General features: G+C 62.1%; 2 protein-coding genes across 11 annotated transcripts; both read left to right on the top strand.

Annotated features, from left to right (window-relative positions):
- The first annotated feature begins 82 nt into the window (after positions 1–82).
- On the top strand, positions 83–10,443 carry ZNF346 (zinc finger protein 346). 9 transcript variants are annotated; one of them, XR_015703871.1, is made up of 8 exons: positions 83–268; positions 365–468; positions 563–658; positions 1,933–2,083; positions 3,885–4,124; positions 4,829–4,872; positions 6,636–6,729; positions 8,022–10,443. XR_015703871.1 is itself a non-coding variant. In XM_009472210.2 (7 exons), exons 1-7 carry the CDS (start codon positions 208–210, stop codon positions 8,125–8,127), a joined length of 852 nt encoding a protein of 283 aa, XP_009470485.2. In that variant the 5' UTR covers positions 83–207; the 3' UTR covers positions 8,128–10,443. The 9 variants fall into 9 exon arrangements, 4 of the variants coding, with proteins under 4 accessions (XP_009470485.2, XP_087609961.1, XP_087609960.1 ...); XR_015703869.1 differs by having other exon boundaries at positions 6,586–6,729; XR_015703870.1 differs by having other exon boundaries at positions 4,826–4,872.
- Positions 10,444–10,485: 42 nt separating this feature from the next.
- FGFR4 (fibroblast growth factor receptor 4) lies at positions 10,486–22,278 on the top strand. Of its 2 annotated transcripts, XM_087753832.1 has the most exons (18): positions 15,157–15,384; positions 16,020–16,125; positions 17,085–17,354; positions 17,494–17,583; positions 17,763–17,929; positions 18,018–18,141; positions 18,444–18,634; positions 18,755–18,893; positions 18,978–19,171; positions 19,397–19,542; positions 19,808–19,929; positions 20,030–20,140; positions 20,281–20,471; positions 20,842–20,964; positions 21,046–21,116; positions 21,329–21,466; positions 21,539–21,644; positions 21,727–22,278. In XM_087753832.1, exons 2-18 carry the CDS (start codon positions 16,053–16,055, stop codon positions 21,871–21,873), a joined length of 2,403 nt encoding a protein of 800 aa, XP_087609958.1. In that variant the 5' UTR covers positions 15,157–15,384; positions 16,020–16,052; the 3' UTR covers positions 21,874–22,278. The 2 variants fall into 2 exon arrangements, with proteins under 2 accessions (XP_087609957.1, XP_087609958.1); XM_087753831.1 differs by lacking the exons at positions 15,157–15,384; positions 16,020–16,125 and adding an exon at positions 10,486–10,620.
- The last annotated feature ends 795 nt before the right edge of the window (positions 22,279–23,073 follow it).

The following is a 23,073-nucleotide window of genomic DNA, read 5'->3' as shown; positions in this document are numbered from 1 at the left end:
GGAGAACCGGCAAGCGGGCCCGAGGAGCCGCCGGTCCCCGCCGCTCTGCCCACAACCGACATGGCCGCCGCCTTCTCCCCCCCCCCCCCCCCCCGCCCCCCTTCGCCGGCACGTGCGGGCGCGCGGCGCTCTCGCGGGAGGCCGCCCCGCCGTTGCTAGGCACGGGGGCTCTCGCGAGAGCGGCGGGAAGCCGGAGGGTGGGCGGCGATGGCGGACGGGGCGGGTAGCAACGGGGACGCCGCGGGGCTGCCGGTGGGCAAGGAGGCAGGTGAGGAGGCGGGGGGACAACGGCCGGGCTCCGTGAGGTGCAGCGAGGCCTGGTGCGGGCCGCTGACGCCGCCGGTTGTGCTCCCCTTCCCCGCAGTGGATCGGCTGATCCGGGAGAACGGGCACATCTTCACCGAGGCCCAGTGCAAGGTGTGCAGCGCCCTGCTCATCTCCGAGTCCCAGAGGTTGGCCCACTACCAGGTAAGGGGAGCGGGGAGCCGCCGTGGTCGCCCGTTCCCGGGCACGGCGGGGTGCTGAGCGGTGGGGCGGGCGGGTTTCTCTCCGTTTTCTCCAGAGCAAGAAGCACGCCAACAAGGTGCGGCGGTACCTGTCCATCCACGGCGGAGAGGAGCTCGCCCACGGCAAGAAGATGAGGCTGGACGCGAAGCAGGTGAGAGGAGAGCGTCGAGCCCTTCAGGGCTAAATACCACCCAGCGGGACCCGCTGGGACGATAGGGTGGGAGGAAACGGCCTCAAGCTGCGCCAGGGCAGGTTTGGGTTGGATATTAGAAAAAACTTCTTCCCCCAAAGGGCTGTCAGGCCCTGGCCCAGGCTGCCCAGGGCAGGGGCTGAGTCCCTGTCCCTGGAGGTATTTAAAAGATGTGTAGATGTGGTGCTTAGGGACATGGTTTAGTGGTGGGCTTGGCAGTGCTGGGTTAACGGTTGGACTCGATGATCTTAAAGCTCTTTTCCAACCTAAGTGATTCTGTGATTCTAAATAAATGAAGAAAACGCTCTCGGAAAGGGCGTTGTGAGAGCTCGATGGCAGGTACGTCGCCTGGCCTTGTCTCAGCGAGCACAGTTCCTGCTGCCCTTCCCATTTAAACAGCCTCCGTGAGTACGTCCTCCCCGTTTAAACAAACAGAGGTTGCCTTTTATTGATAGTCTTGCTCGAAAGGACAGGGAAAAGTGAATAGGAGGGACAACTTGTCAAGAATACCATTGTATAACCTTTACCGTCACGGAGAGCACGTTGGGTTGACCGTCTACTGGAATTCTCTTTCCAGAGCGATCCTTTTTTTACCTATTTAGGTTTCCTCGGCCGGTAGCGGGAGCCTGTTGGTCAGTAAAGGCACCACGTTCCACTTGGCCATCTGTCTGCCCCGTGACTCATTTGGGAAACAGATTCTACTTTTATGATTGATTCAGCTTTAATCCCTAACTCTCCAACATTTGCGGCGGGGGGGGGGGGGGGAGGGCGAGGGATAAAGGCGGATGCCTTCGCGCATAGTGTTAGGCTTAGAAATGACTGCTGCTGCCTGCTCCGCCGGCATCGTGTTGCAGATGACCCAGCTGATAACGATGTTTGTGTTGCTCAGTTCGCACCTTGCAGGGTAAAAGGCTGCCTGTTCCAATTCTGGCAGCCACACACTTAACCTTGTCCTTAGCCCATACGGGCCAGGGCTGCCCCTTTGCCTGGAGTGGTTCACTAACAGATTAAAAAAAAGTAATCTGGTGCAAGAACCCTCTCCAGTGAAGGAGGACGCTCCATCGTGAAAGTCCTACTCAGTCACACTTCTTCAACCGAACACCCAAATGTCTCTGATTACCTTGTTTTCTGAGACCCCCAGGCCTTAGTGTTTCTTCTCGTAACAAGAAGGTTGGACGAGGTGACCTGCAGAGGTCCCTCCCAACCTCAGCCGCTCTGCGATTCTCTGTGCACAGGACAGCAAGCAGGAAAGCAGCAGTGGGGAAGACAGGAACAAGTGTTGTCCCATCTGCAACATGACCTTTTCTTCTCCGGCCGTGGCAACATCTCACTACCTGGGCAAGACTCATGCCAAGAACATGAAGCAGCAGTCCCCCAAAGTGGAAGGTATGACTGTCTGCAGCGTCTTCGTGTTGTACCGGGGGGCTGTTCAAGCAATAAAAAAGCTGAGGGGTTCATTGGACCCCAAGCGTAAGCTCTTGTGAGGATGTGCGTACCCTTTACTGTGAAACAGAGTAAGCCAGCAGTGCACCTCTGGAGACGCGGCCTCTCTCAGCAGCCTGCTCGGTGGGCTGGCATTGGCTAAAAGTTGCGTGGGTTTTTTTGTTTGTTTTGCTTTATTCGGGAGAAATGCAGCTTGCAGCAGTGTTGTACTCGTCCTTGTGTGCAGGGACTTGGAGAGAGTGGCCCTTCAGGGAATGTGATGTTAAGCTGTAGAAATGCCTGTCACAGGATATGATGCTCGCTAAAAGCTTACAGAGACCGAAGTGACTGGTGAAACTCTGATACAGCAAATTCATCAGGGCTGCTCAACTACAAAGATGTAGCCTCTGAGGTTCATGGACCTGTGAGCTGCAGATAGCTGGGGAGTGGGAGAGTATAGCTGGGAAGCATCAGTATGTGCTTGTCCTGAGCTTGTGTTTTTCCCACGGCACCTGCCGTTGGCTGCTCTCATGATGGGATACGGTCCAGGGAGACCTCGGGTCCGACCTGGTGCAGCTGCCTGTGTGTCCCATCCCTTTGCTAGCAGACAGAAAGGCCCAGTGGGTGGCGAGGGAGACCCTCTGTCCAGGGCGGGTGGGGGCAGCCGAGAGCCTGGGGTGCTGTAGCCAGTCAGGACAGAGGGAAAACACAGCCTTTGAGTACACCTGAGGATGGCAGCTTGCGCTAGCTCTGAGCTGGGATCTTCCAGGCTTTAGAAACTGTCCGTCCCGGGGTGTCTTCGTGGCTTTGCTAGGTTGTGTGTGCGCAGCGAAGCCACCTCCGGGGTCAGGGTGGTCTGTGGGATGTTTTTGTTCTTTGAAGCCCTTGCTTTTGGGTATGAGAGGAGCCGTCGGGAAGGGGTGGATGCACGCACGAGTAGTCTGGTGCGTACCTGTCATTTTGGCATGAGAGGAGCTCTCTGGTCTTTGGTACTCTATAATTTTAGGAAAAACTTCTTCCCCCAAGGGGCTGTCAGGCCCTGGCCCAGGCTGCCCAGGGCAGGGGCTGAGTCCCCATCCCTGGAGGGATTTAAAAGCTGGGGAGATGTGGTGCTTGGGGACATGGTTTAGTGGTGGCCTTGGCAGTGCTGGGTTAGTGGTTGGACTCGATGATCTTAAAGCTCTTTTCCAACCTAAACGATTCTGTGATTCTATAATGAGAGGGTGCAGGTTTCTCCATCAGATGGGAGAACTGCTTCTCTGTGTGGGTCCACTCCATGGGACCTAGTCCCATTCGTGCTATTCCTCAGGCAAGATTCCTCAGGACTTCGGTTCAGGATCAAATCCTGCAGCTGCACGGTTTCCAGAAACCTGCTTGCCTTTGCTGCGCAGGGGCTTGTACCCGTGTTCTAGCTGGGTGATGATAATACTAGGTGGAAGCTCATTCATGTCCAGTGTTTCTTGAATACGGCCGTGCTTATGTGAACGCCACTAAGGAGAAATACACAAATCTGTTGGGTTTTTTTTTAACCTTGAAAGTTTTTCTGGCCTACTCTGACTTGTCTTACCACACGACTTTCAATTCTGCAGTGTTAAGGGAAGAGGTAGGAGCCACGTGAATTTATCTAGGTGTCTTCCGTTCTCTGTCTAGGTTTGGGTTTTAGGTGTAGTGGGTTATTTTTTTTTAATGTGTGTTTTGGGGAAATAAAATGACTGGTTTTTACCTGAGTTCTGTGACTGACCAAGAGTTTGGATTCACCCTACAGAAGCGGTGCCCCCACAGAAACATCCTGCCACTCCCCCGACCTCTACTGTGTCTTCTAACGAAGAGAACAAGGACATTACTGACCCAGACAAGTTCTGTAGCCTCTGCCATGCCACTTTCAACAACCCCCTTATGGCAAAACAGCATTATGTAGGCAAGAAGCACAGAAAGCAGGAGACCAAACACAAGCTGATGGCACACTACGGCCGAACCCCCGATGCACCGGCATCATCCTTCATGGGTGAGTTCTCAGCAGGCGAGGTAATAAATAGCTGAAGAGCAGGGTGGGAGAGGGACAGTATGTGTCTGACAGGTCTTTGGACGAGAGAGTCCGTGCCGAGGGAGCAGGGGAGAATTGCTCGTGATGGGGATCTTGATTATACACCCTAAGATTGATTTGGTTGATGTTGTAACCCCCTGGCAGCAAGAGAGGTTTTAGACTGTAACTGCTTGTGACAAGCTTTGGGTTGTGTTTTGCAATGTTGTCTAATCGGGGGCATGTACTTCTTATTCTCTGTGCGGATAATCCAGGGATTTTGGCCGGTACTGTTTCTAGCTAGGTGGATTGCATCCAAAATGGAAAGATAAAAGTGGCGTTTGATGCTTAAAAAACGTCTTCAGAGGGGACTAGCCAAAGATGGAAGAAATGGGTTCAACTGCACCTGCTGCTTCAAAGCACATGAAAGCCAGAGAGATTTCTCCCGGAATGCCTTTCTGCCTCTGTGTGGGCACTTCCATCCGATGAACTAATGCAACTCTCTCTGGAGCAAGCAGCAATGTGGGGAAAAAAAAAAGAAGAGCTATTAAGGGGGAACTTTAGGCAGACAGTTAAAACTCATTTGGTTTATGATCTGCTGCTTATGAGCACTTCTACATGATGAAAGCCTTTGGAGTCCAGTGCAAGCATTCGGAGCTCACAGTAAACTCCCTTGTTCCTCCCAGCAGCCTTCTGTTGGACCAGGAAGTCTAGTACCTGCTGGATGCTTGAGGTAAATAATAAGCAGACAAATCATCTTAAAATCGTCTTCAAGGGCTTCTTTCTCTGTCGTAAAAACCCACACAAGCAGAAGATTAATTATTCTAATTCTTTGCAGGCCACCTTTAGATACCGGTAGCACTTATGAGAAATGAGGCTCAATTATCCAAGTAATATTCTCTCCCACATTGCGTAGTCGTGTGGGAGATGGAAAAGGTGCTTGGTATCTAGCGTTACCCATCTGCTCTTTACCTAATTAGTGGGGCCTGATGAATGGTTCCACTTCAGTGTGATTCAGGCGCTGACAGTGGCAGGAGCCCCAGCCCTGGCAGGCTGGGTAGGTGGGCAGCGTGAGCGATGTCTCCTGCGAAGTGCCGGCAGAACCGGAGTGCCCACATCCACAGCTCCACGGCACTTAGACTGGTCAGGCAAGGTTTCAGAGCCTGGGCTGTCATCGGGGGCTGCTCGGATGTGATGGGCTGCGGTCAGGGATGTTTTCTCGCGCTCTCTTTGCCTGTCTCTGTGTGTTAACAGCCATGCCTGTCCCTAAACTTCTCTCTGCTGGGATCTGGCTGGCAGCAGGTAAAGATGTGTTCTTCACAGCGCAACACTGAGGTGTTTGTCTGCTAAAAGTTCCTCTAGGAACCACCGGTTTGGGGTGCAGGAGTGCCGTTCAGACAACTTTGTGCACACACTCGTTTGCCGGATTTGCAACAGAGAGCTCTTGACCTCAGTCGTGCAGGGAGGCAGATGTAAGGGCTGTAACCGCTCCTCTGGCCTTTCCCACCCAGGTCCAGCTCTGTTTTGGGTGTTGAACAGCCCGGTAGAGTCTGAAATCTCTCTGAGGCGCAGCAGCCGGGTGGGGAAATGCCTGCTATATCATGTGTTGTGCTTCTCACTCAGTGATTGCGCTGCTCTGCACCCCTGAGTCTCCTCTTTCACCTTAAGGAAATGTTTTCTTTGTGAGACTCCCAGGCAGAGCCCTTCCCCAGCGAGCCAAAATTCAGGAGCGCTTAATGTCTCGAGGACAACTGCCAGGATTTTCCCCCGTTAAGAGACTCCTGTGCCAAGCTGTGCTGCCGTGCTTGCCTGTTTGGTACCTGTGACCTCCCGAACTTTCATTCCAGCTGGAGTTGTCGTGTTACACAAAACCATTGATCTGTCTGCTACAACTATTGTTGGAAACTTTTTTTTTTTTTTGCAGTTAACTGATACGCTGACTGTAACCAAACTGCTTGAGGATAGAGCTTAATATTCTCAGTTGGCACCTCAGCAAGGCTTAGCAGAATGCTGCATTGTGGAACTGGACATTGTGTGTAATCTCCTCTGGCTGCTTTTTTTTTTTTATTGAAAGCTTACAAATTAAGTATCTCCCTCATTTTCTGTTATGAAATGAAGGAGAAGTGGGAATTTGGGAGAGAAATGGAGTTGCAAAGGCAGTATAGCATCAGGTTTGGTGTCCTAATGCTGAGACTTTTACTATGTCTGATATTGTGAACTGTTCATAGGAAATGCGTCTTTCTTTTCAGAGATAAGCAAACCCATGTTCTGACCCGGAAAGCTTTTCTGGCTTAGTGATTCCCTCGCAGTGACTGACCGATACGTGGTGGGGTAGTGGGATTCTGCGACCTCCCCTCCTGGTCAGGCTATTAACTTGTTATTTGTCTTTGTTTAGCGATTGTTTAACACATCAAGTGATTGATTATCTCACTTGTTTCTACCTCAGGCACCAAGTTGTTGGCTAGCTGTGTGTGCTAACATTGATGTCTGTTTCAGCCGGGAAGGGGTACCCCTGCAGCACATGTAACATAGTACTGAACTCCATAGAGCAGTACCAAGCTCACATCAGTGGCTTCAAACACAAGAATCAGTAAGTAACGTTCTTATCTAAGCGTGTTTCCAGCCTCGCTGTTCAAATTGATGGCTTAAATATGACTTAAAACGTAGTTTTGAATGCGTACTTCCAGCTGACGTGTAAGGGGAGCAGCAGGGTTTGTGCAAGCTTGCGCTGTTTGTCCTGAAGCCGACTCCCTTCGGCAGCTCCCTCTGCAGACGCCTCCGGGATGCTGCTGAAGTACAAGCGCCCTGCAGTCGCTTTTGGTTCTCGATGGTTCAGCTCAGTGTGGACCTTTGCAGTGAGCGGGTCCAGCCTGACACCCATTTAACACCGTTTCTCTAACAATTTAATTTAATTAAAGTCTGGCTCAGTGGAGATCTGCTTCCCATTCTAATCTCTCTTGGGGTTGCTTGTCTTAAAATTTGGCATGTAGTCAGCACGCTGCAGAAACCTAGACTATATTCCTGACCTCACTCTCACAGCTGGTGAGTTAAATAATGGCATCCCCTGCATATATTATTAATCAAAAAAATTTAGGCTGCCAGGTGATTAATACCAAAAATACTTGTTCTGGACACTGACAAAGTTCAGATCTCTAATTTCAAAGCCTTTGATAAAAGGGGATCAGTAATGAGCCTGGGTTGGTTAGGGAGCTTCTTACAAGAGAGAGGTATTAGGGAACCCTGCCTGAAGTGAGGACAGACTCCTAGCCACGTTTCCCAGAGAGGCCAGGAGGAAAATTAGGATCCCTTGTTGCCTGTCTGTGGAATAACAGCCCCATGGCCCCTTGGCTCCCTGGAGTACTCGATTGGAAGACGCATGCTCCATCCGTCATTCCAGAAAAGTTCCGGCTCTTGAACGGCACAACCGGATCAGTGAACAGCAAGTATCCCGTTCTAGATAGATAACGTTGAGTATGCTCCCAACACACACACATAAATGTTCCCGTTAAGGACATGGATGTTGTCCGAGCGTTTGCAACCACACAACTCCCTTTCAGAAAGCTGCTTCTGGATTCAGCCGCTCAGTCCTGTTCCAGGCCTGCTTCTGAAGAGAGCCAGGATGCTTGCTTTGTAATGGAAGCTCTCTCACAGTCCTTGAGCTGTGCAATAGCTAATTCTGCCACGCTAAAGGCGTCTGTTTACACACGCGCACGGAGGGCAAGGATGCACTTGGAAGCTTTTTTGGCAAGGTGTTGACTTGGCTGCAGTAGGCTGTTGCTCCGCTGACAGCCATGCCTGCTGAGCAGTGATTGCAGCTGGCAGATTTCAGGGCACTTCTGACTTTTTTTTCCTTCTCTTCCTCTCTCTCCCTTCGATGTCCAGGATGCCAGGAGCAGTGCCGGTTGTCGGACCGTTCCCACCACAGCAGTATGTCCGGGAAGAGTCAACTGCCCCGGGAGGCTACAGTTATTTCAGCCAAGACTTCTAGAGCAAGTTGCAGCACTGTTCTTGGAGTTGTTGGTGGCCCAAGAACGCACATCCTTTGCCAGCCCACAATGGTTTCATTATCCCTCTGGATAAGCAAAGCCCTACCCTCCTGTATGCACCCGTCGAGCAGAACGGGGACTGAATCTGTCAGGAAAAGGATCCAGCTGGAAGAGACTTGCTAGACAGCAAATACTTCACTCCCTTAGAGTAGTTTTCATTGTGTAATTGCTTCCTGTGAAGGTGGGTGCGGTGTGAGAGGAAGTGTGTATCTGGTATAAGGAGGGTTTGGCAACAGGCTGGTAGCGGCCACCTCCTCCTTCACCGGAGCAAATAACGGATTCCTGCACCTGGAGGGCCGGCATCCCATGCTCGGAGGTGGCTTTTGTTGGAGGAGAACTCCTAGACCGTAGGGAGCAGCACTTACGCAGCGTGGATGGGACACTATGCCGGTTGTCTGGCTTTATCCAGGCCTAAAATAGGGAATAATCAGCGTGGCGTCTCTTCCCATGCCTCCTCCGGTCAGGTTTGTGTGCAGAATTGCATGAGCCACTGATTGCCGTCAGAGCCTTTCGCCGCACCGCAGCCCTTGGTGCCGGAGCTGGGTTGTTTGGGTCTGTCTAAGAAGTAGTTACAACTCGTGGTGTGCAAACCGCTGCTGGTGGGAGCGGAGGGCTGCGAGAGGGGTCAGAGCTCCTGGCTCTCCTCAGCCCTCGGCTCTGAGGATTTCCACGTGGAAGGAAGTAACTGTTTAGCCTGGTTTCCTATGGAAACAGGTGTACGTGATCATTCACCGTGTGTGTCTTTACCCCCTGTGACCTAAACCAATCTCAGCCAAACTTGGCAGCAGTGGAGATCTCCAAGATCTGAATGCGGTCAGCAGAGGAAGGTAGAGCAGGGTGAGTTCGTCTCTAATTGTGTCGGGGCCTGCATGGAAGTGCAGCTTTTTCCCTACTGCCACCAAAATACTCTGGGGAAGGAGGGCTTTAAGGGAAAAGAGAGGGAATAAATCTAGATGCAGCAGAGAACTGTAGTATAACTTGGTCAAATCGTTAGCTGACTGAAAAGCTCCAAATCCTTTGGAAACCTGCCTTTGTTAGTCCTTCATCAGACACTACTCGCCCAACCCCTCTTTTCAAAGTTCTTACGCATTTGTATCATCCTGGAAAAGGGATGTTCTATATTTCAAATTTGGAAATTAAGACTGATGGTCTCTTCATGGTGCTAATGTACTAGATTGGTTAGAAAAGGCCCCAGAAGGAAGGGCAGGCATCTGAGACTGCTGTGTGTTTTTGGACGAGTTCTTTAGATGTTTTGCCTTAAGCTAAGGCATTGCCTGTTCTCCGCTAGCCCGCCGCAAGAGCCGTGTGCCTTGGGCTGGCCTCGTGTTCAGTGCCAGCGCCCCGAGTCAGGCACCCCGCGGCTTTGTCCCAGCATCAGCGCCTTCGTGGAGCTGAGGCTTTGCTAGTCCGTGGCAAACGTCCCACTGGTTTTCTTCCACGGGGCAGAAGGATGTGGATGTGGCCCCTCCGAGGACTCCCCTGGCTGGTGGGGCTCCGTGGGGCTGGCAGGAGCATGGGTGACGGCCGCGGGCATGCCGCGCTGCCAGGCTGGGCTGAGCCAAGCTGCTGCCTCCCGTTGCGTGGCCACAGCAGCTGCCGGAGGGTGGTCCGGGGCCCTTGGCTCCCAGCGTTGTGTGCCAGCAGAGCAGCTGACGCCTTCGCGGGGCTGAGAGCCGGGCTGTGGAGGCAATTCCAAAATCTGGTGTGTCCAAAATCTGGTCGGGTTAAGCAAGGGGAGAGAGAGCTGGTTGCTAATCTCGGTGCTTGGAGCGAGGGCCTTCCCTTCCCCACTCCGGGCTGTGCACGAGCTTTGTTTTTCTTCACCCTGCACAGAATCTGCCATCTTCCCTTAGGACAGGCTCCCGCTGGTCTGGGTTCGCCTTCCTAACGTTTTCCAGCCTTGCTCCGCTGCTGAGGTCTGACCTTAGTCTCCTGCTACAGAGGGAGTCCTTTTAAACCCTGCGAGCTGATCAATGAGCAGAAAATTGCGACGAACTGAAGGAAGCATTGTGCGCCTGGTAGCCCTGGATGGCCTCCAACTCCGATCTCTGCTGCTTAGCTCTCGGCCCGCTGTGCCAGGGCAGGTGCCCGCTAGATGTGCTATGCATCGACACCAAGAGGGATCCATTTCCAGCCCTGCCCAGTCCGGTGTGTCGCTCCTGTCTGCGTACCGACAGTTTTGCCTTCCCCTGTACACAGTGTTTCTGTATCTGCTGTTTCCCTAAGGTGAAGCTCTCCAAATAGAGTGTTTATTACTACTTTTGGGTGCTGTCTCTCTGCTAGAGCCCTTCCTGGGATTTTGCCATACTTGAAAGCGAAGAACGGGATGCAGACACCTTTGAAATATTTGGGAGGGGCGGGAGGCTCGCGCTCCCATCTGCTCTCCTCGAGGCCCTGCTGTTGTCCCACGGCACCCTCGGGTCCAAACAGAGCCGGTAAGTGCCTTCCTCTGGGCGGCTCTGGCAAGTCAGCGAGGCCTTGGGCACGCCACAGTCACCGAGGGGAAGTCTGGGCTGGGAGACTGCTGGCACTTGTGCCAAAAGCACCGGCGACTGCCGCAGGACGCTGGGCTGTTCCCTGGCACTGCCGTGGCAGCACAGGAGCAGCGTGGTGGCCAGCGTGCTCTGCTGCTGTCCGTTCCAGGGCCGCTTGCTTGCCGCAGCGGGCTCGGGTGCCCAGGACCGGCTGTCCCGCTCCTCTGCAGGCTGGGCTACGGCAGAGGGTGGGGGACCGGTGTCCCCAGGACCGGCACCGAGGATGGCACTGCCATCGGCCGTGTGGGTAGTGCTGGGAGGGACGGGCTGCATCTGCCTCCCATGGCGCACGGCTGTGCCGGGGCGGCGTGCCTGCCGCTGCCAGCCTGACCCTCGCTGACCCCTTCTCCTCCTCGCGGCAGGGCTGCGGTGAGTCTGGCAGCTGCCGGCCCTTCCGTGGGTGCAGGCGCTCCCCAGGGCAGGTGCAGGGGAGGAGGCAGCGGCCGCGGGGCTGCCTGCACCCCTGGCACGTCCCCTTCCCCAGCGGCAGGGTGGCTGGCGGCAGCCGTGCCAGGACAGCCACAACCGGGTGGCCCTGCCAGCCGTGCCAGGGGCCGCCGTGCCCACGGCGGGTCTGTGCCAGCCCCATTCCCAATGCTCCAAGCACAGAGCAGGTGGGTGCTGAAATCACTGGTGTCCCCACGTCCTGCTGCTGGACTGCTGTCGGGGGGGCCCCAGCACCCGTGGGCACCCCCGGCCGTGACAGGAGGGGAGCTGGAGCCTGGCTGTGGGGCCAAAGCCACCCACGTGCCAGGGAAGGCTGAGGACGGAGCGTGGCCCTTGTCCCCAAGCTGTGCCCTGGTACCGGCGTGCTGCTGGCCCGGTGCCCCTGCCCGACTGCGGCCAGCGCTGCCCAGTCCTGCTCCTCCCTGCCGGGGCCTCTGCGGGCAGCACCTCGCTGGGCCGGGGCTCCGGCTGCCTGCGCCGGGCCGAGCCCCAACGCCTTCCGGGCTGGCAGGCGCGGCGCAGGGCACGGAGCCACCCGCCAGCCACGTCCCCCGCGGAAGCGCCGCCGTCCCCTGCCCATGCCGCAGCCAGCTCCGTGGAGCCTGCCGGTCTGAGGAGCCGGCTGCTCCTCCGGCAGCGCGTGGGGCTGGGCCCCGGGTCCCCCCCTCAGCCAGGGGGGAGCACAGCCCCGGCCGCAGCCCCAACCGCTGCCATCCCTCATGGCCCCGCTGGCTCCAGCGAGTAAATCAGGTGCAGATGTGGAGGCAAGGCTGGGCGCCTGCTTGCGATTAGGGGCTGGGAGCATCGGGGTGGCCCTGTTTCTGCCTCACAGCCCCCTGCCGCGGCCGCACCGCTCCCAGGAGGAGCCCCCGATGCCCCGCGGGGGGACAGGGCTGAGCAAAGCTCCTGCTTGTTCGGCCTCTGTATGGGCACCGTTGTGCCCAGCCGCGGCAGGGACGAGGCATGGCGGTGCTGCCGGGCCAGCCCTGGCCCCGTGTGCTCCCAGCTCGGTGCCCAAATCTGTGGGCGCTCCTGTGCCACGCTGGGAGCTTGGCCTGAGCCCGGGGACCCGGTGTCCCCGTCCCGCAGCCCCCGCGCCGGGCCCCACGTTCTCGGCTCCCCAGAGGGAGCAGCAGGTTCATGTTTGCCAAGTTCTGCCTGGTTAAACCTTAACCGGGCCGGGTTGCTTCATCACTCCCTCCCTGCCGGAGATAAGGACGGGCAGGCGAGACTGGGGCCTGGCAGGGAGTGCTGCTCCGAACCCGGCTGCTCACCTCCGGCGCAGGACATGGCCCCTGCAGAGCGTCCTGCCCGGCCCGGGGCGAGCTGCCTGCCCCTCCGCCTCAGCCCCTGCCTGCCTCGGCAGGTCCCCGCTGGTACAAGGGCAGCAGGTCATGGCCGGGGCTGGAAGCCGCCATGTGTCAAGGCCGGTGGGGCTGGATGGAGCCAGGAGCCCTTGTGCTGGAGTAGCCCAGGACCCCTGTGCTCTGGGGCTCCTCGGTGCCGGGGGGTTCACATCACCCCGGTGCATGGCATGAGCTTGCCCAGCCTCAGCCCCTGTACGGGGTACAGGGAGCTGGGGAGCCTGCGCCCCAAACAACAGCCGTTCAGGGGAGGCCAAGAGAAACTTCCAGGAGGAAAGAGCCCCCCGGGCTCCGGCCCCCCCAGGAGCCACCGTGCCGCGTGCGCTCACGCTGGCCGCAGGTGCCACCGCAGCGGGAGCGGCGGCGAGCGCTGGGGCCAGGCACAAGGGGCGGCTGTGTTCCCACAGCCCCGGCTGCCTTCCAAGAGCAATATTGTTGGCACCAGGCAGGCTCCCTGCGCCGGCAGCGCATACACGGGCCTTTCATGAGGGGAGCGGGGATGATTTACTGCCTGGGGGAAGGGGCAGAGGCGGGAGGATGGAGCCCCAGCGCGCCGGCCCCGGCGCGCCCAGCCCTACGTGCACGCTCGCTGCCGCGGGGCCCTGTGCACATAAGCCAGGCCGAGGGTCTGGCCAGGGGGTCACCTCTCCTCGGTTGGGTGTGGGGCAGAATGGGGTCCGCACCGTGCCAGCCCGCTTGCTGCCCCATCTGCAGGGTCCTGGGGATGCGCTCTCTCCCTGGGCACCCTGCTGTGGCTCAGCTCCCACCCTCTGCGGCTCGGCGGCCGGTCCCTCGCGGTGCCGCAGCTGATGGGAGCAGCCCGCGGGGCCGGGGGCAGGGGTGCCCCCGCGGGGTGCTGGCACAATCCCCCCTTGTTCAGCTGCTGGCGTGGCGGAGGCCGTGGCGGTGCTGCCGGCAGCGGGTCGCAGGCGGTGGGGCTGCACTGCCGTGAAGGGCTTTTTGTTTGCCGTCAGTTGCTGTTATAAATCAAGCCAGGCAGCCCGACCCCCGGCCCAGCGCTGCCCCACGGCAGGGAGGGGACCGGCTCCTGGCCACCACCCCACCACAGCCCCACCGTGCCCCAGCCTGCGCCCGGCATCGCCCTGGCCCGGCGGGGACGCGTGGTGTGGCACAGGGTGAGGTGCCAGCACTGGTCCCCTTGCCCTGGCCCCCAGTGCCGGGGGACCTGGCCGGCGTACAGAGGGGTCCCTCCGTGCCCACCCCAGGCTGTGGCTCCTGCAGGCTCCCCCAAGTCCCAGCTCTCCCCCGGCATTCCCGGTGCTGGAAATGATCTCTTCTCTCTGGTTTTAATTTGGTTTCGGTTCGAATCGAGCTGAACCCAACATTTTTCCGTGCTTCCGGCACGCTGCGAGCTCTGCAGAGGCGGCTGCTGCTCCGTGAAATTGATGTTCTCGTCCGCTTCACGCGCCGGCAGGAATGAACAGCTGCCGGGGGCTGCCGGCCCCGGGGACTGCGCCCTGTGCCCCTGCACCCCGGGGCGGACCAGCACCCCAGGGTGGGGCCCAGCACCTCAAGTGGGGGCAGCATGGGGTGGACGGTGCTATGGGAGGTGGTAGCATCAACCGGTCCTTGCAGGGAAACCGTGTCGCGCTGGAAGGTGCTGGTTTCACGCGCCGGAGCAGCACGGACAAAGCTGTGCCCTGGCAGCGTGGCCCTGCGGGGTGGGGGGTGACGGTGACAGCCGCCCCTCGCTCACGCGACCTCAGGATCCGTGCCGAGCGAGGGTGCGTGCGGGGCTCACTGCGGTCCCAGCAGGCCTTGCTGGAAGGCAGAAAGATGGCGAAGCAGACAGGGATGCAGCTCTGGGGCTGGATCCCGTGCTGGGGGCACGGCAGCAGGATGCTCAGGGGAAGGCGTGCGTGGGGACCGTGCCGGCTCTGAGGGTCTGAGGCCAGGCTCCCACCCGTGCCCGTGGGGTCCTGCCTGGGCAGGCAGGCAGGCGGGCAGCGGGCACGGCGCGGTCTGCCCGCCCCAGTGCAGGCAGCAGCTCGGGGAAAGCGAAGGCGAAGTGTTTATGGGTCAGATTAGGGCCACTCCAACCCTGGCTCGCGGCCTGGCGGTGTTTTACGACGCTCCGTTATGGGCTCCTAATGAGGGTCACAGCCGCTTTATGGCACCGGCAGCGATAACGCTGCGACTAATTGCGGCAGAATTAGCGAGCGGGCTGCCGGGCACCCAGCAACGCGCAGCACCCAGCCCGGGCCAGGGCCACCCACCCGGGTGGGTGCCGTTGCTGCGGAGCCCTCGGCATCTCCGGGGCCGGGGTGCATCCTGGCAGTTTGGGGTGCCACGGAGGGGGCAAGAAGGGAACAGAGGAGACCTCGTTGCCCCATGTGCTGCTCCGGGCGTGGGGGTCCAACATGGGGGGTCTGCCCGGGGCGGGGGGGGGGGGGAGGACGGTGGAGGGGAGCAGGCCCACGCGGTCCCCCCCCGTGGGGCGATGCCGTCCCCCTTTGCAAAGGAGCGGGGCCGGTGGCAGCAGCCGCGGCTGGGGGCCGGTGTCCCCTGTCCCCCCCTCCCCTCCCCCGCCCCCCCCCCCCAGCGCCCCGGGCGGGGCGGGCGCCGCCGCCGTAACCCGAGCGCGTCCCTACAAAGTGGCGGCGCCCGCCGCGGCGGCGGCAGAGCGGGGCCGGAGCGAGCCCGGAGCCGGAGCCGGCGGCAGCCCCGGAGCCCAACCCCAGCCCCAGCCCGGAGCCACCGATCCCAGCCCTGCCCGCCATGGGGCTGCGGTGCGGGGCGCGGCGGCGCTGAGCCCGCCGGCCCCCCCCGGACTTTGCCCCGGGCCCTCCCCGAGCAGCGCGGGCGGCTCCGCCGAGGGAGCCCGGCACCGCCGGTAACGCCGCCGACCGCGACCCCCGCCCGCGGGACGACCCCTCTTCCCTCGGGACCCCCCCCCGGCCTCGGGGCACCCTCCCGGGATCCCCCCACAGCCCTGGGAACCCCTCCCGGGACCCCCTCCCCGGCCCCGGGATCCCCCTCCCGCCCCCCCCCCCAGCCCCGGGATCCCCCTCCCGGGACCCTCCCACCCCAGCCCTAGGACCCCCTCCCGGGACACCCTACGCAGTCCCGGAACCCCCCGCAGCCCTGGGACCCCCTCCCGGGATCCCCCCCAGACCCGGGACCCCCTCCCGGGACACCTCCCCCCAGCCCCGGGACCCCCCCCCCGTGCCCGGTTAACCTCTCCCGGTACCCAGGCTGCAGCCGGCTGGAGGGGTCGGGTCCCTGCACCCAACCGGGGTCCCCCCACCCATGCTCCCCCCCCCCGCCAGAGCCGTCGAGGGGTCTCTTACTACCCCCCCTCCCCTCCATGCACACCCACCCTCGCCGTGCCCTGGGGACCCCGCACCGGTGCCCCGGAGGAGCAGCCCCCCCCCCCCCCCCCCCCCGCTCCCTGCCTGGCCCGGGCAGCGCGTGGCAGGGAGCTGCCTGCGCGGCTCCGCTCACCCCGGCCCTGCCCCGGTCCCGCAGGGTGGGAGCCACCGCACCGGAGGGGCCTGGAAGATGCAGCCCCTCTTGCAGGTCCTGGTGGGGCTGCTGCTGGCGGCTGCTGCCCAGGGCAGGGCGATGGAGCCAGGTATGGCTGCCGGCGGGGGTGAAAGGGGGCTTGGGGCCGTGGGGTGGGGGTCCTGCTTTCTGAACGCCGCCCCCCAGCTGGGCAGCGAGCCCCTGGGGCTGGGGGGGCTGGGGGCTCGCCCTGGGCAAGCAGCACCGTAGCTCTGACTGCCGGGCTGGGCTGGTGGGAGCTGGGGGCACCTGTCCGGCTGGGGCATGGCACGGGGGTCTCCGTCACCGGGCAAGGCTGGAAGGAGCGGGGGGGCTCCAGCCAGGCTGTCCCTGCACCACGAGGGCTCAGCTTGCTCCGTGGGCGTGGGCGGCAGGGCGGGATGGCGTCAACGCCGTTGGCTGTGGCAGCCGTGTGTGGCTCGGTGGCAAGCACAAACACCTTAGAGGTGCGGGCGGTCCGTGGCTCTCGGTGGTGGGTACAGGAGAAGCACGTGTCCCAGGGGAGCAGAGGCCCGGCTGCCCCACGTCCCTCCCTGGGGTGGCCACGCAGGGGGCTGGGGACGCACGTGTGTGCCCTAGGCCCCCGCACGCGGGCAGGCAGGCTGTGGTGGGTACTGCTGTGCCGGCGGTTGGGTTGTTTCTGCCCTCCGTGACCGCACGCCTGCTGCTGGCTGTCGGCATCACTGGGGCCAGCCGGGGCTGGGGGTCCCGGCCGTGCTTGGGGCGTGTGAGGTCCAACGGCGGGTGGCTGGTAGGGTTCGGTGAGGCAGGACAGGCTCGGGCATCCTGCGCCGCTGGGAGTGGCGGAAGGACGGTGGCATGTGTGGCCTTGGACGGGGACACACCGCCGGGGAAACCACGTCCTTGCACCCCAGGGCGGAGTCCAGCCCTCGCCCGCCTGCGGGGCAGCAGAGCCGGGCGCCGGGCCGTGCTGCACCACGTGCTCTCCGCACCGGGGTGGGTGTGTGGCGGGGTCCTGCCGTCAGGGAGGGGGGAGCACAGGGCTGGGCACTCACAGCGTCCCTCCAGAGCTGCTCGAGAGCCCGCTGCTGGAGTCGGAAGAGGAACATCTCCTGCTGGACCCGGGCAATGCCTTGAAGCTGTACTGTGACGCCAACCAGAGCGGTGCCAGCGTGGTCTGGTACAAGGAGTCCCGGCCGCTTGTCCCAGGGGGTCGTATCCGTCTCCGGCAGAGCCTGCTGGAGATCTCAGAGGTCGCCTACGAGGACTCGGGGCTCTACGTGTGCCAGGCGCAGGGGACTGGGGAGATCCTACGCAACTTCACCATCTCCGTCGTGGGTAGGAGCCCCGGCAGCGCCCAGCTCCCCCCCAGGGCAGTGAGGCAGCCGCTGCCCGCCCGGCCCTGCAGGCAGGGATGTCCCTCTCAACCCCAGCCCTGCAGGCAGGGATGTCCCTCTCAACCCATCTTCCCTTGCAGACTCACTGGCATCGGGTGATGACGATGAAGACAGTGATGGGGACAGTCCCCGCAGAGACCGAAACGAGGAGCCTGTCTACGTGCACAGAGGTCAGCGCCGCTCCGGGCAGGAGAGGGCGGCTGGGGCAGGCCCGGGAGCGCGGGGCCCTGCCTGCCCCCGGACGAGGCACTGCTGCCTCCCGCTCACGGCACGAGCAGCTGGGAGCAGCTCCCGCAGCCTCCGTGCTGCCCCTTGGCCCCCTCCCACCGTGCATCCCGTGTCTCCCCAGCTCCTTACTGGACTCACCCGCACCGGATGGACAAGAAGCTGTATGCGGTCCCCGCGGGGAACACGGTCAAGTTTCGCTGCCCGGCCTCGGGCAGCCCCAGCCCCAGCATCCGCTGGTTCAAGAACGGGCGCGAGTTCCGGGGGGAGCACCGCATCGGGGGCATCCGGGTAAGGGCCAGGGCCCCCCGCCGCAGCCTCCCCTCCCGGGGTCCGCTCCCCCCGTCACACCTCGCCGCTTTACCTCCCTCTTCCCCAGCTCCGGCACCAGCACTGGAGCCTGGTGATGGAGAGCGTGGTGCCCTCCGACCGCGGCAACTACACCTGCCTGGTGGAGAACAGGTTTGGCAGCATCCGCTACAGCTACCTCCTGGATGTGCTGGGTGAGGGGTCCTCGGCGCGACGCTGGTCCTGGCTCCCTGCTCCCCCCCTGCGCCTGGCAGAGGGGTCGGGGTCACAGGGAAGGGGGCAGAGGAGCCTCTGCTCATGTCTTCTCTGCTGGCGCAGCCCGTGTGTCCCTCGCACCGAAGGGACGTGGGGATGGAGCCCAAGCTCGGGTTGCACCGGTCTGCTGTAGGGCTGGGGACAGGCTCTCCGTGGGCTCCCAGCAGGCAGAGGGAGGCAAAAAGGAGCCCCTGCTTCGAGCCACCGTGTCGGTGACACCGCTCTGCTCTCCTCTGCGCAGAGAGGTCCCCGCACAGGCCCATCTTGCAGGCTGGGCTGCCCGCCAACACCACGGCCCTGGTGGGCAGCGACGTGGAGTTCTTCTGCAAGGTCTACAGCGATGCCCAGCCCCACATCCAGTGGCTGAAGCACATCGAGGTGAATGGCAGCAGCTACGGTCCCGACGGCGTCCCCTACGTGCAAGTGCTCAAGGTAACAAGGGCTGGAAGCACCCAGGTCCCAGACGCCCCCCCCAAAGTGGTGATGGGGGTGCCCAGAGCCCGCCGAGGAGGAGGAGGAGGGATGCTGACCATCCATCCTTCTCCCTGGCAGACTGCAGACATCAACAGCTCCGAGGTGGAGGTGCTGTACCTGCGCAACGTCTCCGTGGAGGATGCTGGCGAGTACACCTGCCTGGCAGGGAACTCCATCGGCCTCTCCTACCAGTCTGCGTGGCTCACCGTGCTGCCAGGTAGGGCTGGGGGTCCTGGGGTGGGAGCTGGGACCCCCGGCATGCATGGACCATGGCTCAGGCCAACTCATTTGCTCCCTCCAGAAGAGGAGCTGGTGCGGGAAGCCGAAGCCCCTGAGGCCAAGTACACGGACATCATCATCTACACCTCGGGCTCGCTGGCCGTGGCCATGGCCGCCATCATCGTGGTGCTGTGCCGGATGCAGACTCAGTCGAGCAAGCAGCCCCTGGAGCCCATGGCGGTCCACAAGCTCTCCAAATTCCCACTCATCCGACAGGTGGGTGCCAAGCTGGAGCCCTGGGGGCACGGGGGGACGTTGGTGACCGACTGGCTCCATGAGGGCCACCTGCGCCCGTCACACCTTACCCTGCTGCCAGCCCTGGGGCGGCCCTCCCCTCGCCCCGTTGCTCCAAGCGAGGGTCTCTCTGCGGCACCGTTGGGTCTCTGTTTGGCCCTGGAGCACGGGGTGGGATGGCTGAGGTCCCTTGGGCTCTCTCTGCAGTTCTCCCTGGACTCCAGCTCCTCCGGCAAGTCCAGCACGTCCCTGATGCGCGTCACTCGTCTCTCCTCCAGCTGCGCCCCGATGCTGGCTGGGGTCGTGGAGCTGGACCTGCCCCTTGATGCCAAGTGGGAGTTCCCCCGAGACAAGTACGGTGCCAGGCGGCGTGGGGCAGGTCTGGGGCTGGGGGCTGCTCTCCCCAGCCACCCCGGGGACAGCAGCACGCGGGTGACGGATGGGGACATCTCCAGCCATCACCAGACACCTCGGCACCGCCGTGCCCCGGGGTGCTGGGACTCGGCTCAGACCAGAGAGGGGCAGCCGCGCCGCCTCTGCCCCTCGGGGTCCGACTGTGTGGTGGCGGGGAGTGGGGCCATCGCTGCGGTCCCTCACGGTTATGCCCGTCCCTGCCAGGCTGGTGCTGGGCAAGCCCCTGGGGGAAGGCTGTTTCGGCCAGGTGGTACGGGCAGAGGCTTATGGCATTGACAGAGACCGGCCGGACAGAGCCGTCACCGTGGCTGTGAAAATGCTGAAAGGTAACGGTTCCCCTGCCGGTGTCCCAGGCACAGAGGTGGCGTCAGTGCCATGCTGCGGTGCCACCCCAGCTGGCATGGTGACATGGCCCTCCTTCCCCAGACAACGCCACGGACAAGGACCTGGCTGACCTCATATCCGAGATGGAGATGATGAAGCTCATGGACAAGCACAAGAACATCATCAACCTCCTGGGAGTCTGCACGCAGGACGGTGAGGGGGCTGTGCGGGCAGGGCTCAGGCAGGGCAGGGGCACGGAGCGGGCGCAGGGGACGGGGCTGGTGGGGACAGGGGCAGGTGGGACGCTGGGGTGGGACAGGGCAGGGGCTGAGCGGAGTGGACGCCCTTCCCAGGGCCGCTGTACGTGATCGTGGAGTTTGCCGCGAAGGGCAACCTGCGCGAGTACCTCCGCGCCCGCCGCCCCCCGACACCCGACTACGCTTTTGACGTCACGGCGATGCCCGAGGAGCAGCTCTCTTTCAAGGACCTGGTCTCCTGCGTCTACCAGGTGGCCCGTGGCATGGAGTACCTGGAGTCCAAACGGGTAGGGATGGCACAGCTCGTGCGGGCTGCCTGCGCTCGGCACAGCTCGGTGACGGAGGAATTGTGTCCCCCCACTGTCCCCTCTCTGAGTGGGGACAGGGAGCCTGGTCCCTTCTCCCGGGCTGTCCAGAACCTCCCAGCCACATCCAGCAAAGCTCAGGGCACTATTTCCCCAAAAATGTGGGGCTTAAAGCCTGACCCACCTCCTGGGTGTCCTCCCCGCATATGGGGTGGCCCCAGCACCGCAGAGGTGGCCGGGGCGGTGCTGGGGGATGCGTGGGGGGGAGCGGTGGCTCTGGGTGTGGGGAGGGGACACACGGAGCTGGAGCCGCCAACTCACACCCACTGCGGGTGACGTTCCCTCCCGGCAGTGCATCCACCGTGACCTGGCTGCCCGCAACGTGCTGGTCACGGCAGAGAGCGTGATGAAGATCGCCGACTTTGGCTTGGCCAGGGACGTCCACGACATCGACTATTACAAGAAAACCAGCAACGTGAGTGGGGAGGCCTGGGAGAGGGGTGGGAGGGGGACAGGGGCCCCCGGCCGGGGCTGAGCAGGGTGTTTGCTCCCCTAGGGTCGCCTGCCAGTGAAGTGGATGGCACCCGAGGCCCTGTTTGACCGCGTCTACACCCACCAGAGCGATGTGTGAGTCCCGGGGCCGCTGGGGCGGAGGATGCCGTCGGGTAAAATCTCCATGAGTAGGATGGGGGCATGCCACGGGGACAGCAGCAGCAGGGCACGTCTTCCCCAGGGGCGATGCCACCTTCTCCCGTGTGCGGTGGGGTGAGCCGGGGCCCCGCCTGCCCGGGAAGGGTCCTAGGATGTGGCTGATCCCGCTTTGCCACGCGTGATCCCAGGTGGTCTTTCGGGATCCTGATGTGGGAGATCTTCACGCTGGGGGGCTCGCCCTACCCCGGCATCCCCGTTGAGGAGCTCTTCAAGCTGCTGAAGGAGGGGCACCGCATGGACCGGCCATCCAACTGCACCCATGAGCTGTGAGTACCGGCCAGGCGGGGCGGGCAGGGGGCACGGCGGGACCCCGCTAACACCCCCTCGCCCCCCCCCAGGTACATGCTGATGCGGGAGTGCTGGCACGCCGTGCCCTCGCAGCGCCCAACCTTCAAACAGCTTGTGGAGGGGCTGGACAAGATCCTGGCGGCGGTTTCGGAGGAGGTGAGCGGTCGGGGTCCGGTGGCGGGGCGGGCGGCGCAGACGCTGACGGCACCGGCGCTGATGGCACCGTCTCTCCCTGCAGTACCTGGACCTCTCCATGCCCTTCGAGCAGTACTCCCCATCCTGCGAGGACACCGCCAGCTCCTGCTCCTCCGACGATTCCGTCTTCACCCACGACCCGCTGCCGCTGGCTCCCCGCCTCTTCTCCTACCCCAGCGTGAGGACTTAAGGGCGGGCAGGGAAGGGCAATGCTGAGGGCACCTCCGCTCTCATGGGGAGCGGGTCCGGGTTCCTGCAGGTTCCCTGCTTTGCCCGGTGCGAGCGGCGGGCGGGCAGGGCCCCGAGCCGCAGCGCCAGGGCAGGGTGTCCCTCTCTCCGGGCTCCGTTTCGGCCCTGAGCCTTCAGTTGTGGCTGAGACCTGCCTGGCATTGCAGGGCAGCGGGAGCCAGAGTCTCTCCGGGCCAGGAACTGCCTGGGATGCCCATGGCATCGCCCAGGGAGCTGGGCTTTGACCGGTGCTTTGGCAGAAGTGTCTCTGGGCAGGAGCCCCGCTGCCTGCCAGGCTCCTGCTGCCTCTGTACATAGCCATAGAGATGAATATTTATGTACGTGAAATATCAACTTGATAAATTATTTTTTTGGAACAGAGTCCGGCGCAGTTTCTGGGCCGCTCCGGGTGGGCAAAGGGCCCTGCTGAGCTGGGAAGGTGGGTCGGGGGCTGCCTCCTCGCCCCAGCCAGCGTGGGGGCCTGCGAGCGCTGCCGGGGGACCCGGAGGCAGTGCCACAGGTGCAGGAAGCGATGTCCCCGCTCCCGCGCCTCCAGGCCCGCTCCGGCACAAAGCACCCTCGCATCTGTTCCCTGTTAGCTGCTGCTGCGCTAAGCCACCGTGAACTCCGCTACCAGCATCGCCCTGAAACCGATCCCCCAACTGCTGCGGGCTCCCAGGCTGGGAAAGCGCTCTGGGGCCAGGCTCCCTGCACTGGGGACCCCCCACAACCCCCCCGGCCTGGGCTGGCCCTGGGACACCAGATAAAAGTGAGTTACGGGCTCTGCAGTGCCTCGCCGGAGCCCCAGCACCCCTGGGAGCACGGGTTGGCGGGCTCCAGCCCCAGGCCCTGCTCTCCAGTGCCTGCGTTGCCCCCCTCTTGCCCTGCAATGCCCGTCTCTGCCGGGAGCGTGGGCAGGGGGGCTGCAGCTGTCTCGCCTCCTCCTGCCAGCCTGCTCCCTGGGTCTAGGGTTTCATCGAGGGCCGGGCTTTGCCGGCCGTTAGCCCCAGGATCTTGTTTCCTCCTCCAGCTCCCAGCTGCACTCGCAGCCCCCCAGCCTGGAAGCTGGTTCTTTGGCACAGCTTGCCCCAAAGCGTCCCGAGGGGAGGGGGGCTGGCAGGGGATATGGGGGACCCCTGGAAATGGGGTCCCTCGGTCCTGC

Source organism: Nipponia nippon, unplaced genomic scaffold (assembly GCF_047370975.1).
Source record: "Nipponia nippon isolate SJK-2023a ecotype South Korea unplaced genomic scaffold, ASM4737097v1 scaffold_17, whole genome shotgun sequence".
NCBI lineage: Eukaryota > Metazoa > Chordata > Aves > Pelecaniformes > Threskiornithidae > Nipponia > Nipponia nippon.
This window is presented reverse-complemented; position numbering and strand designations above follow the sequence as displayed.

Excerpts from the sequence above, each read along its gene's own strand:
- ZNF346 (XM_009472210.2), top strand. The coding sequence starts at position 208 with ATGGCGGACGGGGCGGGTAGCAACGGGGACGCCGCGGGGCTGCCGGTG. Across the intron at positions 2,084-3,884 it reads GCAGTCCCCCAAAGTGGAAG|AAGCGGTGCCCCCACAGAAA; the intron begins GTATGACTGTCT and ends TTCACCCTACAG. Across the intron at positions 4,125-6,635 it reads ACCGGCATCATCCTTCATGG|CCGGGAAGGGGTACCCCTGC; the intron begins GTGAGTTCTCAG and ends TGTCTGTTTCAG.
- FGFR4 (XM_087753831.1), top strand. The coding sequence starts at position 10,512 with ATGCAGACACCTTTGAAATATTTGGGAGGGGCGGGAGGCTCGCGCTCC. Across the intron at positions 20,472-20,841 it reads AGTACCTGGAGTCCAAACGG|TGCATCCACCGTGACCTGGC; the intron begins GTAGGGATGGCA and ends CCCTCCCGGCAG. Across the intron at positions 21,117-21,328 it reads TACACCCACCAGAGCGATGT|GTGGTCTTTCGGGATCCTGA; the intron begins GTGAGTCCCGGG and ends GCGTGATCCCAG.